The following is an 18180-nucleotide window of genomic DNA, read 5'->3' on the forward strand; positions in this document are numbered from 1 at the left end:
AGGTCGTTGTTTGTTCACATGACGAGGGGGATTTTGAAAATGATAATAAGTGGATGGAATGGAGAACACCGACTGAAATAGCAGCCAATGACAGGCTCATAGCAACAGTGTACTTCCTGTGAGCCAGACTATTTGTCACGTGACAGAAACACGACTCCAATTAATAATGTTGCTTAACGGGTCTGTACTACGACGCAGGTTCAACATTCTCATGATATCTTTTTGTTATCTGGTTTTACTAAGCCCAACAATCACAATCACACAGCAACGGTTATCAACTTGATAAATCAACCCAGGTTTTCTCGATCTAACCATGAGCTCGTTCATGTGAAATGGCTGGTGTTTGCTCTACTGGCCGCAGAGGAAAGTTCAGGATGGACGTCTGGCAAAAAAAATTTTAAAAATATCTTGCAGAGAGTGTGAATGCGTACTGTAATGGGCTAATATCACTGCCCCATCTTTAGGACAGGAGTAGATCTGACTATGAATACAATTGTATTTTCCTGTCACAGTTGAGGCTGGCAAAGGCCAAATCCAAAGAAAGAGGGAAAACACAGACTTAAATACACGAAGAGGGAGGACTAATGAGGCACAGGTGAAACCAATCAGCAATCATAAAGGCGGGAAAACACACAAAGACAGTAAGGATGAGCCATGAGGAGAACTCTTTCAATATAAAACAGGAAATGACCGAATTAAAACCCAAAACCACGACAATTCCATTAAACTCGTCTTACTTGGATGACAATTTTAGCCTTATTCCTTCAGCTGCAACCAAATGAATCTGAAAACAGAATTCAAAGTAGGCTGACTTACATATCTTAAAAGTACACAAGGCTTTAGTGCTTCAGTCAGCCTCTGCTGAAGGACGAGAATCTATATCTCTCATTTTAAAATGGTGAGGGGCAGCCATAGGGTTTCGCCGGTCTCTGAATACTCTTGCCCTCCTGAGAATCAATCCACACTCCAGGATCTTCTCTGAATGCTGCTGCCATTTTCCAAGGTCAGTAGGCGGAGCTTTTATATGCATTGATCTGTCATTTGGAACATAACCTGCTCCAGAGTGTGTTAAGTGTGCAGCATAAGTTATCATGATGATACCGTACCCCAGTAAGAAGTGAACCACCGTCGTGATCCTGAAAAAGTGACCTTACTCATCTCAAATGCTGCTTTGTAGCAAATAGGCAACTGTTCAGAAACAAGTTAGCTATAAAAACTTAAAGTGATAAAATGTCAGTCTTGTGTGTGATGTTCAGCTTGTTGTGGGATTCTGCCTCCAAATGCTCAAAAAATGGATTAATACTTGTTTACTATCAACCAATGTGAATGATACAACTCTAATTTTGATTCATGTCATACAAACAGATGTTTGAATGCACAGGTAATACATGAAAGGCACAAAATGGAGAAAAATCTGGTTTAACTTCAGAAAAAACAACTGGCACAACATTTAAACATCCCACCTTCAAATGTCTGGAAGTAAATGTCAGCGTCCTCTCTCGTTTCTCTCTCTCTGATTGTGATGCATTCCTGTTATGTATGGTTTAACAACAGGAACGTCTTCTTTGTAGCAACCCTCATCTTGATGGTTATTGGTCTGATTGACACAGGCAGGCATAATGATTATTAATCAATTTGGGTATATCTTCTGCATTATGCAGAGCAGTGACGATGCCAGAGGTGAAGGGATACTAATAGTTTCATGTGCGTATAAATCACAAGGCGTTTATGTACATTTCCATTTTTCAGTAGAAACCAGCCTACACTGGGTGTGGGGGCGAGTCAGAGCCCACCAGGCATTTTCTTCTCCTGTATTCAACATTTGCATTTCACACACAGATGTCTGGGGACAGTTACATTATTGCTAACAATAGAAGGTGTTGGTGGTGTAGTCCAGGTGCAAGTGCTGGTATTTAGTAATATCTATCGATCGGTCCTATTGCCTGACTCTTTGTTAGTCTATGCAGGATTTCTTTTTTCTGACAAAAGAGGACTCCCATACTTTGCATCTATTTTCAACAAAACAGCCTTGCGCTGGTTAACACCACCATCAGGAGTTACTGTTCGGGAAAACCTCGAGCTCCACGAAATATGACAGTTGTCTGGTTTTCCTGAGTGACAGCTGTATACATTTGACATTTTGATATTTTGAAAGATGACATAAAATGTCAAAATTGGTTTAATTCTCTTCTGGCAGCTTGACTTGAATAGATGGGTCTTTTTTAGAAAATAACGTGTTTAGGTTGTACATGCCTCTATCAAGCAGATCAGCTACTTATCTACTTTAATTACATTTTGTCTGCGGAAAGTGCCATTTCAATTCTAAGCCTGTCCTGAGCCAAAGCTTACAGTCACAGTGAAGACCAGACTGCCTGTCTGTATGTCAGCTGGTACACACTGCCCCCTAATGGCATCCTGTGAGAGCTGCACCTACTCCTGCATTGCTTCCACTCCCCTCACATCCAGTATATTAGAGATCATTTGAAAGTCCATCTCTATGTTCTCAGGTCAAAATTCAAAAAGGAAAAAGACATGCTGTAACTGAGATTTGGGAGCCTGAATCCCTGGATACTGTAACAGAAGGTCTTTTATGCTGCTCTTATCAATATTTTCATCTACTTCAACAATGGTGGGGGTGGGGGAATAATGTTTAATGTTACAGTTTGTGGTGAGGCCCACAGAGATCAACTGATTCTGCAGTTCCTGTTAACGCTGCAGCTCAGTGTTTTGGTTTTCACAGTTTTACAGATGTGATTCTTTCTCTTCTGAGGTTATAATAAACCTGATTTTCAGCTGAAAGCTCTGATAAACACATTTTGCACTCCCTGCCCAGCATCAAACAGCAAACAGCACTGTTAGCGACTAGCTGGCGAACATACATTTTCCTCAGGAGTTGGTAGAGGCCAAAACAGGGCTAAAAAGTTCAGTTAATATTGTACTTCAACTCATCCAGTGGCCAGACAAACAACTCCACATGAGTGTAATGTTGGATGTCTGTTGGATGTGTAACGAAGCAATTTGCTAACATGTTCGTCAACTTGGCAGGGTGATAAAGTCATTGTTTTGTTTTCAGCTTCACAGCTTGTTACGTTGCCACAGGGTTGCCAAACAATTTATTAATGGAGGTTTAAAAAGTTTTGCTTGTGACATTTTATCATCAACATTGTGTACTCTGAGTTCGGATTAGAAACCTGCTGGATTGCTGCTGGTGCAAGACAGGAAGAGGATGCTGTTCTTCCTGTTTTTGGAGCAACTGCTCTTTGTTAGCATGCTTTGCAAGAAGAAACAACAAGGCTTCTGAGAAATGTGCTCTCAACTCTGAGAACTGGCAGCACTACTGTGGTGTGAAATATCTTCTCCGTGATGTCATTAAAGTTTAGCAAGGAGACCAGACTGATTTGACAAAGATACACTGATGTTTAAAATGTGAGACACCACCCTCAAACAATAAAGGGCGGGTCAGTGTAACAGATCACAGTGACTCAGGCTACCGTACAGCAGAGGGTCGGGGAGGAAACACCAGCTCTAGTTAAGACGGTCAGGCAGTAAAGGTTTGGTAAGTGTTAACTGATGCCTGTAGCATTTAGAGGTCGACAGTGACACCAGTGAAACCCAACACACTGCCAACAGCTGTCCTGATGCCAAAAACCACAACCTAATCCAGCAGTAACACAGTGAAGCCTCGGCAGCCTGCAATAATCAGCACAGAGGTCAAAGTCCCTGCTGTTTCAGTCAGTTTCCTGTTCATGTTGATGTGTTGCCTTGATCACTGAAGTGTAGGGATTAGTTTTTAAGAGTGGCAGTCTGGAGGTGTATTTCACTACAGCTGCATTTTGTCTCAGTTTTTGGTGTTAAGTACTCATAGATGTGTCAGTACTGTGCTGTCATTCAACAGTTCAGGAATATGATACTTGTGACTGATGGCTTTTGTCCAAGAGTAATCATAATTTTAAATTTATACATAAAAAAATAATCTTACAAACTTATTTTAAAAATGACATTACATTTTATTCCAGTATCTCTGTGTGCATTTTTACACTATACCAAGTTACAGCAACTGACAAAACAATGTCTCATCAAGGTCCATTTAATAGCTGTTCTGGTGCTTTTAGTTAACTTACTGAGCATGTTTGTGGTGATCACAGTTTGTGAAGATCATGAAATTTAATATTCAGAGGAAAGACCCGTTGCAAAGGCGAAGAGTGAACTTTAAAAGTCAAAAATAACAGCCTGGATCCTTACAACTCAACTTGTCATCCAACAGGAACAGGTCTTTAAAATACTCTGAAAAACTGGAAATTTGAACATCTGCGATTAAATGACAACTGAACAAGTTCCAACACAGCTGCTAAACAGACCCCAAGATGAGATTTTTTGACAACTGTTGTCCCAAAGGTCAACAATGAACTCTGAAACTCAAAAATAGCCACAACTTTTTACTCACTGTTTATAGTTATAAAAATAAAACACACCAAACATCTGTAAAACATCCTAAAATGACATTTTCAAGCAGTCAGTCTCAGTTAGTATTTTCTGCATCTGATGGAAAACTCAGTTTTAAATGATGAAGTGCTTCTTCTGACCTTCATTAAAATGCTACCGATCCATAAAATGTCATCCATTCACTATGATAGAAGTAGCTAGCGTATTTTCCTCTCCAGTGCGGTGGGTGGTCGGCTAGACGTCTTCTCAGGAAGCACCAGCCTCAGTTTCCTCCTGGGGGAGGACCCTCCTTCTTCTGACAGATACTCCTGCTGCAGCAGTGCAGCAGTCGCACCTGCATCACCTGTGGAGGACACACTTTGTGTAGACATACTGGGCGCAGAGACACCTGATACAGACACATCTGCCACCTGCATGCTGTCTCCTGACGCTCCTGCTGCAAGTCCTTTAGTTAGAGCCACAACCCCAGCTGTCATGTTGACTGTCGACCCAGCAGGTACACCGCCAGTCTCTGTCTGACTGTTATTGTTTGACAGGTTCTCCACAGTAGTCACTGGTCCAGGAATCACCCCAGAAAAGCCATCCTCACTTGGCGGTACCTGAGTTGTGTGAGTGAGGTTCTCCTTGGTCTGAGGTGCTTGAGATTCAGGGGGCAGATGATGTACTCCGCTGCTAGTCTGAAGGTCTGGTCCCTGGGCTGGAGCAGACATCAGTCTCGCTGTAAGAGCAGAGCTGTCAGGAGGCAGCTGACTCTGTGAGAGGGACTGCCCAGGTGCAGGATTAACAGCTGGGTTTGCTACAAAGCTCGAGGCTAGTCGTGCAGGCTGGGAGGTGTGAAGAGCGGAGGTTTGTATTGAACTTGCTTGCAAAGTGTTTGCGTGTACAGTATTAGCTAGAAGTGAGGTAGCAGGGGACATGAGGGCGAGCCCAGCTTGCCTGCTGAAGCTGTCTGGAGCACCGCTTGGAGCCATATTGGGCCCATTTATTGCTATGCCAGGAGCGACAGAGTTAGCTGGATAGCCAGGGAACAGTGCCTTGGATCCTGGGGTCATGGTGTTGAGCAAAAGATTTCCTCCTTGAAGAGAGAGGCTGCTTCCAGTCAGTTGTGAGCCTGCTGAACCAAGCATGGAGAGGCTGGTAGTGTAATTCCTATCAGTGGCAGAGAGGGATGAGGGATGCTGCGAGGAAAACTGAGCACTCCCCAGAACCAGTCCAGCTCCCTGATACTGAACAGGCCCACCTTGCAAGTTTTGTCCTTGCACAATGGCAGTAGTAGAAGCTGACTGGTCAGCAGTATTGGTGGTATCACCAGGTTCTGAGTTCTCTGGGTGTTTATTCTCACCCTGGTCACCTTCTGTACTTTCCTGGCCGCCTTGCACCCTTTTGGAAGTTCTGTTGCTTCTCTGTCCTCCTTCTCCTCTGTCTTCTTCCTTCTCTTTCTCACCTTCCTCCTCAGTAGATGCTTTTATCTTGGTGGATTTCTTCATTTTCTCACTGCTACCCTTTGTTTTCTTACCAGACTTTCCTTTCCCTTCCCGCTCTCCACTTCCTTTTCTATCCTGCCTTTTATCTCTACTCTTTTTTGAGCTGCTTTTCTCCAAGTGGGCCGGCTCAGTTTTCCTTCTAGGATGGACTTTGCTTTTTCTTAGCGGGTTCAAGTTTAGTTTAACCTTCAGTAACGGGCTTGACTGGACTTTAGCTTTGTGTGTTCTTACTCTTCCTCTCTCCTTGTCTCTGGAGATCCCTTCCTCCTCCTCCCTCTCATTCTCGCCTTGGCTGTTTCCTTGCACTAAGGTTCTTGACCTCTCCAGATCAAATGTTACATTTCTTGTTTCTCTTCTCAACTCTGTGTTCTTCATTATGTCAAACTGGTTGTGGTTAACACTCCTACCCCTGTCAATCTGTCTGTACTGAGAAGGGAAGCCATCAAACAGAGCACAGTCTTTCATGTGGGTGCGGGTAACCCCTTGTCTCATGTTCTGCTCTGGTGGTCTGTATGTCCTGTGGCAGCTCTCGCAGTGTAAAGTCTCATCTCCTTTGCTGTTACCTTCCATGCCAGTCCTGTAGCTCTCTCCAGCCTCTCTATAAGCAGTCAGGGTCTCTGGTCTCTGACTGAAGGTTTCTTTACGTGTATGAGAGGAAGAGATGGTGTTGCCATGAGAAAAAAGCTTGTTAGGAATGTCCCTGATCAAGATTCCCTGCTGAGTCCCAAGCCTCCGTCTTTCTTCCTCTGTCATCATCCTCACTCTCCTCTTCTCTATTTCCTCCTCTACCTGCATCCCTGCATTTATCCTGTTGTTCCATCTCATTGGGTTCACCCCCATCCCTCTCGGTCCTTCGGTGCTACACTCCGGGCACCAAAAATGGCTGCCGTCTTCTTCAACCCGGGACCTAAACTGGTGAATATAGCCATCTGTCCTTTCATCTGACATCATCACTTTCCTGTCCCAAGGCTGGCTGTTATTTGCTGGCATGAAGGGGTCTCTCCTCTTTTCACTAGCATCTCGGTGGTTGACATGATGATTTGCCATTGTGCTGCTTCCCTCTTCTTGCATTTTCTGTCTTTGACTTTCTTTCAGTTTCTTCCTCCAAGACACTTGATAGTAGATCAGGACAACCAGCAGAGTTAAGCCAACGCCACCTGAAGCACAGCAGGACAGGTAGGTCATTTCTTCGATGGATATTCACATTCATCTTTACCATTTTACATTAAGGTGATGTGTAGTATCTGTTGTGAGATATGACTGAATAATAGGTTTCCTTGAATTAAATGGATGCCTCTCCACTTAGTGTCAAGTAAGCTAGCAAGTTAGCTGCTGCTTTTATGTTACTAGTCAGAATCCTTGCTTGCCGAGCAGCCTGCTGACCAGTTGAATAAAATGCAATTAGCTGCTACAATATGTTTATCTTTTACACAAAATAAGGTCTTTTTCCAGCCAGCATTGTGACTAAATAAACCAATGTCAATGTTATCCACTGCACAACCCACATGTCACATTTCTACATACTTCTGATCTGACCATGACCTAATGTCAGCCTGCTGTCTCACTGTGTATGCTTTTTATTGGTGCAATATGAAATAACACAAAATGTGACATAAATGAGACAAATTTGCAAAATATACAGACAATAAACAAAACAGACACAGCATACATTACACTGTGATACTACATGTTTGACTGGAGAAAACAAAGGTGAGGCGATGATCACAACTTTGAATGAATTACGGCGAGTCCACGTGGACAGCTGTGCTGTCACCAAAAAATCAGATATGAGTAATTGTTATTTACTTTGTGTTCAAACACTGCTTCAAACTTTGTGTTTCCATTGTCTTTTCTTCTCTTTTACTCTTGATGCTTTAGTGCAGTGTGTGTTTATACAGTAAAATGTTTCAAATCTTATTCTCTTTAACTTTTTCATGATTACTTAATTTGTGACACCATGACACAGCTAAACTCAACAAATCAAACCATTTTTCTTCATTTTGTTGAGTAACATTCTCACCAATAAAGCAGATGACCGCTGTGATGGCCAGGTCTCGAGCGTACAGTTGAGGCGTCACGCTGCTTCTTGTCTCTATCTGCACTGTGATGTTCTGATTGGATGGGACACAGTTGGCCTCAGTCAGCTCCAGCACTGTAGTTACAGCCGGGTTGTCAGCACTCACACACACCATCCTCCGGCCATTATAGAGGGTCTGAGAGCAGCAGGGGGAAGATGTAAGGTTTATGTCAACTAGTCATTTTCTCCTTAAAACAACTAAGAAATATCTGCAGTGTAAGACCATTTGCTGGGTGCTTGATTCAAAATCCTCCTCATTATTGAGTACAATTTGCTCAATAGCGAAGGAAGGACACCTGCACCTTGTCAGGTTGTTGCATGAAGGTGGCCAGGAAGGCAGCCAATTCCAGCAGCTGACAGGAACAGTTCCAAGAGTTGAAGTCCAGGTTGAGGTTTGTCAGCCAGCTGAGGTAGGAAAAAGCCTCAGCAGGAGCAGAACTTAGATGGTTTCTGGACAGATCCAGAGTCTGCAGGCTCACCAACCCATTGAAGCTAAAACCATAAAACAGGATCATGCTGTACACATAACACTGGTGGTGGTGCTGAAACTCTTCTTTCCTTGAAAGACAAAATGTAGATCTTGAAAAAGCAGAAATACTGTCAGTAATGTACATTAAATATGCACTAACCTGTTTCTATCCAGATGATGTATGAGGTTATCAGACAGATCCAGACTCTCTAGATGTTTGAGGTCATTCAGAGGGAAGGAACCGGAGTCCAAATGGGTGAGCAGGTTTCCCTCAAGCTTCAGGCTCCGCAGGGCCTTGCTACCTTTAAGCCATCCGCCTTGGATCTGCACATCAACGTGGAGAATCATGTCAGAGGCTTTCACCCAGAGAACACAGAGCTGTACTACAGATGCATGTAGTTCTTTCCCACTCCAATAAGAGGTTTGTGGTAGCTATGTAAAACATCTACAGTGTGCTTTCATTCATTATGATTGCGCTTATAGAACAATCTCTCACCCACTGGACCACCCAAATCTTGTCTATTTCAAATATTTTCCCAGGTCTGAATTAAATCTAATCAGCCATACCCACCATGCTGATGAGGTTGTGGCCCAGGGCGAGGACCTCTAGCTGAGTTAGATTGGTCAGAGCTCCCCCCTGTAGGGCCTGGCTGGTCAGGAGGTTGTGGTCCAGCAGTAAGGTGTGGAGTGAGGGCAGGACTCTGAAGGACTGTTCAGCCAGCACTGAGATATGGTTATGACTCAGACCTGAAAGACAGACACACACATTTTAAAGCCACTATGTGTAGAATTTAAAAGACTGCGAGGCAAGCACCTGACTTGTTGCTATTCTTCTCTTCTTAAAGAGAATAACATGTATGCATGTCCATATGCAAACACACACGCACACACACATGCAGGTACTGACTGACCTATGACTGTAATGTTGCTGAGATCTGACAGTGAGGCAGGCTGGACTGTGGAGATGGAGCCCTCTGTTAGCAGCAGAGCCTGGGTCGTGTCTGGAGCCTCTGGTAACACACACACAGTTAACACACACAAACACACTGTAAGCACATGACGTCCCATCAGTAATAGTCTACAAAGTGTGTGTGAGGAAAAATCGAATACAATTACTCATTTAGACTCGCCAACATGAAACACAAAAGCCGGCTTTCAGTGTAAGTGTGTGTGTGTGTGTGTTTTACCGATAATGTGAGTCAGTCTGTTACAGATGACGGCATCTTCAGAACAAACCACACAGGAAGCAGGGCATGATGGAAAAGGGGACACACGCTGGGCTCTGATGACTGACAACACCAGCACCAGCAAAATACCTGCAGACAGATTGACATTTTCCACAAACAAAAACTGCATGAAAAATGACATAATGGAAAAGCTCAACCCTCTTAATTCCTGACACTGATGGACTGGAGTGCGTTTTTTTATTCACCTTACAGCATCTCTCTCACTAGTTTTAGCCTACAATATCTGTAGGCTGCGATGAATTTCAATAATGATTTCATTTGTCTGTGATGGAAATCCATTGTGTGTAGCACTTACTGGTCATGTTGTGTTACAGGAGAGGTAACACGGTGAAGAGGTCGCATCTCTTCCATAGGGCTGTAACCTGATCCAGCTGCAGCACTGTCATGATCATCATCTGTTCGGCCTATAGAAACACAGAATTGCATCTTTGAACATACACCATAATCATCCGTCTCCTCTCCAGCCCCCCAGGACCTGACGTTCATGTCCTGTGTTCAAAGATCAGCAGTCCTGACCACCAGTACCAATCATCAGCAATGATCGATACCATCATTATCATCAGCAGCAATGTTTTTGCTTTTTGCTTTCGTGTTTCCATCTGCGAAAACTTATTTTGTCCAAAAGCGCACACACACACACACACACACACACACACACACACACACACACACACACACACATTTGTGACATATGTGTATTTTTAACTGCATATACAATGTAATGAATCCTGACTGCTTTTATTTTAAAAAAAAATGATGTCATGGGCCATCATACTAAATGCTTGTGGGATTAGCATGAGTGCAGTAACATTGAGGAATAGATTGTGATGTCTGTCATTAGTCATTTGGTGAAAGGTTAAAAGACACAGGATTGAACTCTTCTTCAGTTTGCTTGGGGCCCTCTGGAGCCCCATCAGAGTTCTCAGTGTGTCCAGGGAACAAAGTCTGTGAACCTGTGTGATGGCTCACCAGTGAGTAATGTTTGTTCATCATTTGTTCTGAGTTGCTAGGCAAACAAACAGTGATAAATGGGTTGGCACTGAACTGTGTGTGTGTGTGTGTGTGTGTGTGTGTGTGTGTGTGTGTGTGTGTGAGATCATGGGGGGGAGGTTGTACCCAGAGGATGCTGACTGATAGATGACAGCCAGATATCGTAGCAGGATGAGGCCTATCATGTTTCTGCTGAAGCTCTTTTCCTAATGGACTTTCCTCCAGTGAGCTGCCCTCTTTAATGAACAAACACGAGTTACTCCACAACAATAATGTTTCCATGAAACATATGAACCAGAGCGGATCAACAGAATGTGAACATGAACAACCAGAGAACAGAGAAGCACAGAAACAGAGTATGATGTGTTATATGCTGACAGGCTTTGGGCAGTTTCACCTCAAATGATGACAAGTGTTAGGGTATTTTATTTGAGTAATCACTGATGCAAACCCAGCGCAGATACCTGGAACTTAAACAGCAGTTCTACAGTGTCAAGCAATTCATGATTTAAGAGCATCTGAAGCAATATTGCTTTGAATCAAACTGAATCAGATGTGGTCATTTTGCATCTATTTGTGATCATTCTTTATGGTCATTCTCAGTCACCTTGTAGTGCATCTCTGTCTCTTTATCATGTTGTTTTTTTCAGTAACATTTTGCAGGTGGAGTCCACTGACCCTTGGGCCCCTGGGCCTGTGCCCAGTAGGCCATTCAGCAATCAATGCATGATTGTATGGTTGAGTACTGTATAAATTATCTCATCAACCTTCAATATAAAGTCATAATCAGCAGTTTCCAACAAAAGAAGCCCTGATAAACCCACTGTGCGCCCTGTGTGAATGGTGTGCTTGCTCTTGTGAGTCTGTCCTCTTCCAGGTCTCCATGGTGAAGAGGAGGTTGTGTCGCTCAAGTCTGTTTGGCAGCACCTGAAGTTGCTCACCGCCCTCCTGGGTACGTATTCTTCATATATGTTTCCAATCTATAATTTAGTCATCCTGATTGTCAAGTAGTTTTACTATGCTGATCTACTCTGTCCACATGACACCTAATGCATGGCTGTCCATTATGAGAGAGGAACCCCTCCTCTGTTGCTCCTTTTGCTCAGGAGTTTGGTCTCAGGAGACCAAACCAGAGCTAAACAGAGAGTACATATTGGACTTAACAATTGTTAACAGGACAGGAATGCAATTTGCTAAAACATTAGCCAAAAGCACTTGGTAAGTTTATATCATGTCAGCATCTGAATTTTTGTGCTGGTTTTGAAGTGTCTCCTAGTGGTCAAAAATGAGTGATGCAGCTTTAAATTAAGTCACTTAAAGGTGGCTGTTACCCATGTGATTGGTTCACCCAAAGCAGTGAGGAATTAGGTAATGCTGACCGTCATCCACGGCTCATGATTCCTCAGTGTGTCTTTCTGGAGTAGTTTACATCAGGACTGAATTAAACAACCAGGAGCGCAGTCCCAGGTTTGCTGTATGTCAGTTAATATTTGAATTTCTTTAAACATAAATTTGTATATGGAGATGCATATCAACTGAAATATCAAAGGTATTAAAAAGCATCAAGCCTGGGTAAAATGGTTCATAATACAGAACAAGTTTGCGATTAATCAAATTGCCACAAAGTAAATTGAAATACATTACCCAGAGCTGGCGTGCTCTCTGCCTGGTTGGTAATCCAGCCTTGGTTTTGGACATTAGATGTCTGACCTGAGAACAGTTAGTTAATGAACTACTGCTAATGAACTGCTAACTCACTATAAACCATTTCATTAGTGTGGATTTCACCAAAGCACATTTTACTGTCTCATTACTGTGCGGTCTACATGGTGTTTTGGACATTTCACATTTCTCCATTAGGCATAATATTTCAAAGATTTTTGTTGTTCTTTCCCCCCATATTTGTAGTCTTTAGCCCAATTCAAAACTATACCTTCACCCTGTGGATCAGGTGCTTTACAACCTGACTGATCCCAGCACCACCTAAACATCTTCTCCCTCCATCCTGCAGGCTTGTAACTCGACCATTAAAATATCTCAACAGAGAAGTAAATATACCCACAGCTGTGTGTTTACCACAATACACCAGAGACAATTAAACTTTTGACAACTTTTTTCAGCAATTCCACTGATTGGCTCAATGCTCTCTGCCTGGCTTTAGTTTCTGAACATTCATACATCTCTTCCTAAACCAAACAAATCATGTCTAAAGTGCGGGGTCATTGAAAACCCATTACAAAGTGCTTACCTCTTGAACAGAACCCAAAGGTCCACCCCTGCAGAAGACATGGTACACTCCACTCACATATTAATCCATCAGAATGATCTGTAGCTCTATGGGACTGTCTACCGTTGGGGGTCAGCGCTCCATACTGGTTGCTACAGTGCCGTAGCAGGTACTGTGTAAATGTGTGTGCCTAGCTTAAGTTACCTGGCCCTCCCTGGAGCATGCCCAGTGGAGCCGGCTGTCACCTGAGAGGCACAGATGTCATGTCTGACTCACTTTCCTGAGTCAGAAATGAGCTTTTAACTTTACTCTAATACCTTAATTTCTTCCTCCTAAATAGCTATATTGTTAATAGTACTGCCACACAAATATTCAAAAAATATGTTTATTATCTTATTGATCCATTTTAATTTTCATTCACAATTTACTGCTAATAAAAATGTTTCCATTGCTTTAGCTTTCTTTGATTCCTTGCATGAAGGCACAGTGGTATTTCTACTGCTAATCTTCTGTGACATTAACAGTGAGTGTAACACAGTGTAATACAGTTTTACAACTGACGTCTGAAAAATCAGCAATTTCATTTAATTCCTTTCTCTCAACTCAAATGCTTGTGTTCATTATCATCAGCTGGGTTAAACAATATTCTCATCATTCTTGATTAAATCACAGCCGCTGTCCAGTAAAAAACCATGAACAGTGTATTATTGAACAACTACAATGGTTCATCTTAAAGATCCACTTAAAGCTGCACTAATCAAATTTTAGTTTTAGATTAGTCATGTCAACAGGGTCACGTAGTGACAATCCACAGAGAATTATCAGCCAAATCTGCAGTTCTGCTCAGCTCTACAGAGCCTTTAAGCGTTTCTGTAGCCCTTTGTTTTGGTTCTCTGGCCAGCAACTTCACTGTTTTGGTTCAGTCTCACCAATCTCATCGGCCTCATTTACAGCAGGCAGCTGTCTTCAGAACAAAAGCTCTGCTAACACAGTGGACCACCTGCTCTGCACCAGCAGACAGACACAGTAAGTGACTAGCTGGTGACCATAGTGAAGCATTTACCATGAAAGAGCTATATTTTTTCTCATATTGTGTCAGTGAAGACCAAAACTGTGTTAAAAAGAAATAGTTATTGAATTTCACAGATTTGTGAGGCGGCCAGAGACACAACTTTAAATACACTGAATGCAAATCCTTTGCAAATTTTTACAAACATACCAATTTTAGGGTGGCAATATGTTATTGCTGTGTTTTCAGAATGTACTGCTGCTTCCAAGTGGGCAAAAATAAACAATAATAATAATAATGCAGCTTTAAAGATTCCATGAAATTTATGTTTTTGCTATTGAAGATAATTTTCAGTGATCAAGCTTAATGTAATCATGCTCATCATTATTCACCCCTTCAAGAGACTCCCCTTTATGAACAGCCAAAACCCTACTTAGTGACCTTTAACCTCTGACATAATCACACCATCACATGGTCAAGACTATCTTCCCAGCTGCCCCGGGAGACTCAATGATGTCGTGGTGGGCCTGGGCAGCCTTCTCGAGCGGATACTGAGAACCGACGACTGGACGCAGCCAACCGCTTTCCATCCCTGCAGAGAGCAGCGCTGCACACTCCTTCTTCTCCTCCTGAGAGAGGAGGACAGGAAGTGATGTGCAACAGTTATCAGCATTACGTCCAACTGAATGTATTATCAGCAGCTGATATGACACACTCATAAGTATCATCAAGTGTGCGTCGGCATTTAAACCCAGAAAAATCTGACCACTGTGTGTGTGTGTGTGTGTGTGTAAAGCATGGCTTATGTAATGTCACTGCTTTGTACCGGTGTAGCAAAGGAAAGGGCCACTCCCACGATGCTGCTCTCTTTAGCCATGGTGTCTCTGGGGTTGATCTCTATGGGACCTCTGGAGCCAACGATCTGCAGATAAAGACGGTGAAGGAGCATATAGAAATGCACTGAGATGAGCTACACTGGGATAAAACTACTACGAAGAACTATAAGCTATAAACTAACAACGTAAGAGACAAAGTGCTCGACTGTACCACAGAGCTACAGAAAGATGGGGCTGGAAAAGAAATCATGCTGATTGTATTTATTTCCAGATAAAAGCTGCTTAACACATCAGTACTTTACTTTGTTTCATGTATGAAATCTGTGAAGCAGTTTGTATATCTGTCTAAATGTAATCACATTTGTTGCTCTCCTCTCCCATATATTGCTGAATATTTCATTTCTCTTCTCACTGCAGAGATAGTAAGTTCATTTGTGAAACATGATGTCATCCATAGCAACAGAGTCAACCTCGCCCTTCCTCTTATCTCAGTTACATGAGTAGCTCTTAAGAGGAACCCTTAGTTGGAACCTTTAGAGCCAGGAGGTCAATGGCCTCCTGATGACCATAAGATAAGAATACAGCATTAGCATCAGCATTAGCATTTGGTGAATACGGCCCCTGGAGTTTAGTCCTACTGACCAGAACACGTCCACCATAGGCCAACATCTGGAGGTCTTTACTGAGGTTGACATTTGACAGCATCTCCACGATCACATCTACGCCTCTGCCCTCTGTGGCTTTCTGGAACACACACACACACACACACACACACACACACACACACATATATATATTAACAGAGTCTATATCTCCATAACCACGGCTAAAGCAAGATAAGTTTTTCCTCCATAAATAAGATAGACGGAATAAAGATTATCAAATGTTTGAATTCTTGGTGAGCTTCTAACATGTTCCTTTCCCTCTGGGGCTCCTGCAGGGTGTGTGTACACGTGTGTGCGTGTGTGTGTGTGTGTGTGTGTGTGTGTGTGTGTGTGTGTGCGTATACCATGATTTTGTCTGTGTAACCCTCTTCCCTGTGATTAAAGGCCAGGTGAGCTTGGTTGTTGAGAACCAGCTTCATTCCCTCTGGTGTCCCTGCTGTCCCCAACACCTTGAGACCCAGAGCCCAGGACAATTGGCACGCTACCACACCAACCTACACATACACAAATACATGCAATGACATTTCTATTTTTTAAAATGGAACTAGAAAGAAAAGAAAGAGGAGGAAAAAGACAAGAAATGCACCCCTCCACTGGCTCCATGGATGAGGACGGTCTCTCCAGGCTTGGCGTGGCCTCTGCAACACACAACATATCAGTTAAAAGACATTTTAGTCATAACATCTGTGATTAGCTGGCTCACTTAACAGGTAGGTCTGGTGTCACACAGTCCTTAGTAACACAGTGCACTGCGGCTTTAAAGTGATGGACTTTCAGGGTGAGAATGGCTTCTTTCAGGTTCAAATTAATTCCTCATGGAGTGACTTTCAGTGCACTTTTGCTGGAGTGGGTGACGACACAGGTACAAGAATAACACATGCACAGGTAATGTGATGTGCAGAGATGTGTCGATTTAGAAAAATAGAAAAAAAACAGTGAGAATGTGTAAATAAAAATTCAGATTTCACATTAACAGCGATGTTACATGTTAAGTGAAAAACAAAAGTGCTCTGATAGAATGCAGGCTCGGAGCTACATTCACACCTGTGACACCTTATCCACCTGAACCCTGAATGAAGTTACTTGAAATGTTGCAGTGGCGAGGTCTTACTTATGAACCAAAGCTCTGTAGGCGGTGAAGTAAGGGATCCCTATGGCTGCACCCTGGGTGAAGTCTAAAGCATCGGGCAGTTTGTGGACACAGTCGTCAGCTGCCACAGTGTACTCTGCATACCCTCCATCAACTGTGGCTGTGGTGAACACACGGTCTCCTGCCTGGACAGCACACATGCACAATTACTTACACATGGACTGGATTCATTGCCCTAAAGTGGCTGCAGTGTCCCACTGTTTGACTTAACACGGTAACTGCTTCCGATGCACATTGTGCATGTTCCCTCACCGGCCAGTTCTCACTGTCAGTGCCTCTGGTTTAAAGTATACAGCCTGTGTTTTCATGGTATTTCAAAAGCTGTCAGTGCTCAAGCAGCAAGAACTGCAGGACAACCAGTTGGACATGTAGGCCTGTCTATCACAGCTCAGAGGGTTTCAGACTGCAAGCTGTGCCTGCATAACATGATATACAGGTTTTTTGAAACTGTACACGGACAAATATCTGCATTATTATTGCATGAGCCAGTAATATTTAGTGAACAGTGAGCATTCTGTACTTTGCTACATGTCTCTTAGCTCTGGATGTGCTAACGTCCTCTTCTGGCACAATACCTGCAGACAGGATTCAGACCATTAGGCCAGCCTGCGTTTCAATAACATTAAGAGTAAAAGAATGACATTAACAATAAAAACAGGCAGAGACAAAACATCAATCCACACGCACAAAAAAAAAGAGCCCGCTGGGATATATTAATGGTTAAAACAATAACTTCAATCATTTAAAGAAAAGGAACAGATCCTGTGGAGGTCAAGACTTTAAATGAAGATGTGTTTGTTGTGGTTTAGAGGAAGAACTGTCCAGGATGCCAGATGCTCTCATAAGCAAAATAAAACTGGTTTACTGGCTGTGCCTTTGTGCCCATCAGTGTTTGTTAATCAGACCTTTACTGCAGTGACTCCCTCTCCAATAGTTTCCACCACTCCAGCTACGTCTGACCCTGGGGTGTATGGCAGGGTGGGCTTACGGGTAGATCTCCCAGCCCGGATGTAAGTCTCCACCGGGTTCACTCCACAGGCGTGGACACGAATCAGCACCTGCAACATCGTGGACGTGCTTGAAAACCATAAAGTAATAAATTATAGACACGACATACATACACAAGAATATAAGAGACAGTATGTCCCCTAGTTTAACTGCAATTACTCAGTAGTTTGTTTGTTTGTTTGTTTTTTTGAATCCCTATGAATGATAATATCTTGTATAACTGCTTTTTCATATTCCTAACATGCGCTACTTTGCCTTCATTGCAGCTCAGCTCTGCAGCTAACATGAGCAGCTGTAAAGTGTCTGCACATTTACAGACAAGTGACACATTCTGGTGTTTAATGTGGGATCATCTTCAAAGAGCAGCTTTGTGTCCACTGAGGTCTCACCTGTCTGCGTCCAGGCTGAGGCACAGTCACATCCGAGGACAGTCTGAGCACTGACGGAGGTCCGAACTCACTCACTCTGATGGCTTTCATGAGCCTGCTGCCCGACATGTCTGCGCGCACACACACACACACACAAACTGTCGGTGGGTTGTGGGGCGACAGATTCAGACACTTCAGCCTCACGCT

General features: G+C 43.1%; 1 protein-coding gene across 1 annotated transcript; it reads right to left on the reverse strand.

Moving 5' to 3' along the window:
* Positions 1 to 13308: 13308 nt before the first annotated feature.
* LOC143329342 (quinone oxidoreductase-like) lies at positions 13309 to 18180 on the reverse strand. The gene is made up of 8 exons (XM_076745185.1): positions 17995 to 18180; positions 17503 to 17655; positions 16559 to 16722; positions 16034 to 16085; positions 15792 to 15941; positions 15425 to 15526; positions 14773 to 14868; positions 13309 to 14575 (listed from the first exon to the last, which is right to left on the reverse strand). The coding sequence occupies exons 1-8, from the start codon at positions 18100 to 18102 to the stop codon at positions 14414 to 14416; spliced, it is 987 nt and encodes a 328-aa protein (XP_076601300.1). The 5' UTR covers positions 18103 to 18180; the 3' UTR covers positions 13309 to 14413.

Source organism: Chaetodon auriga, chromosome 12, assembly GCF_051107435.1.
Source record: "Chaetodon auriga isolate fChaAug3 chromosome 12, fChaAug3.hap1, whole genome shotgun sequence".
Lineage (NCBI taxonomy): Eukaryota > Metazoa > Chordata > Actinopteri > Chaetodontiformes > Chaetodontidae > Chaetodon > Chaetodon auriga.

Excerpts from the sequence above, each read along its gene's own strand:
- LOC143329342 (XM_076745185.1), bottom strand. The coding sequence starts at position 18,102 with ATGTCGGGCAGCAGGCTCATGAAAGCCATCAGAGTGAGTGAGTTCGGA. Across the intron at positions 15,942-16,033 it reads TCCATGGAGCCAGTGGAGGG|GTTGGTGTGGTAGCGTGCCA; the intron begins GTGCATTTCTTG and ends GTGTATGTGTAG. Across the intron at positions 14,869-15,424 it reads CCTATGGTGGACGTGTTCTG|ATCGTTGGCTCCAGAGGTCC; the intron begins GTCAGTAGGACT and ends CTTTATCTGCAG.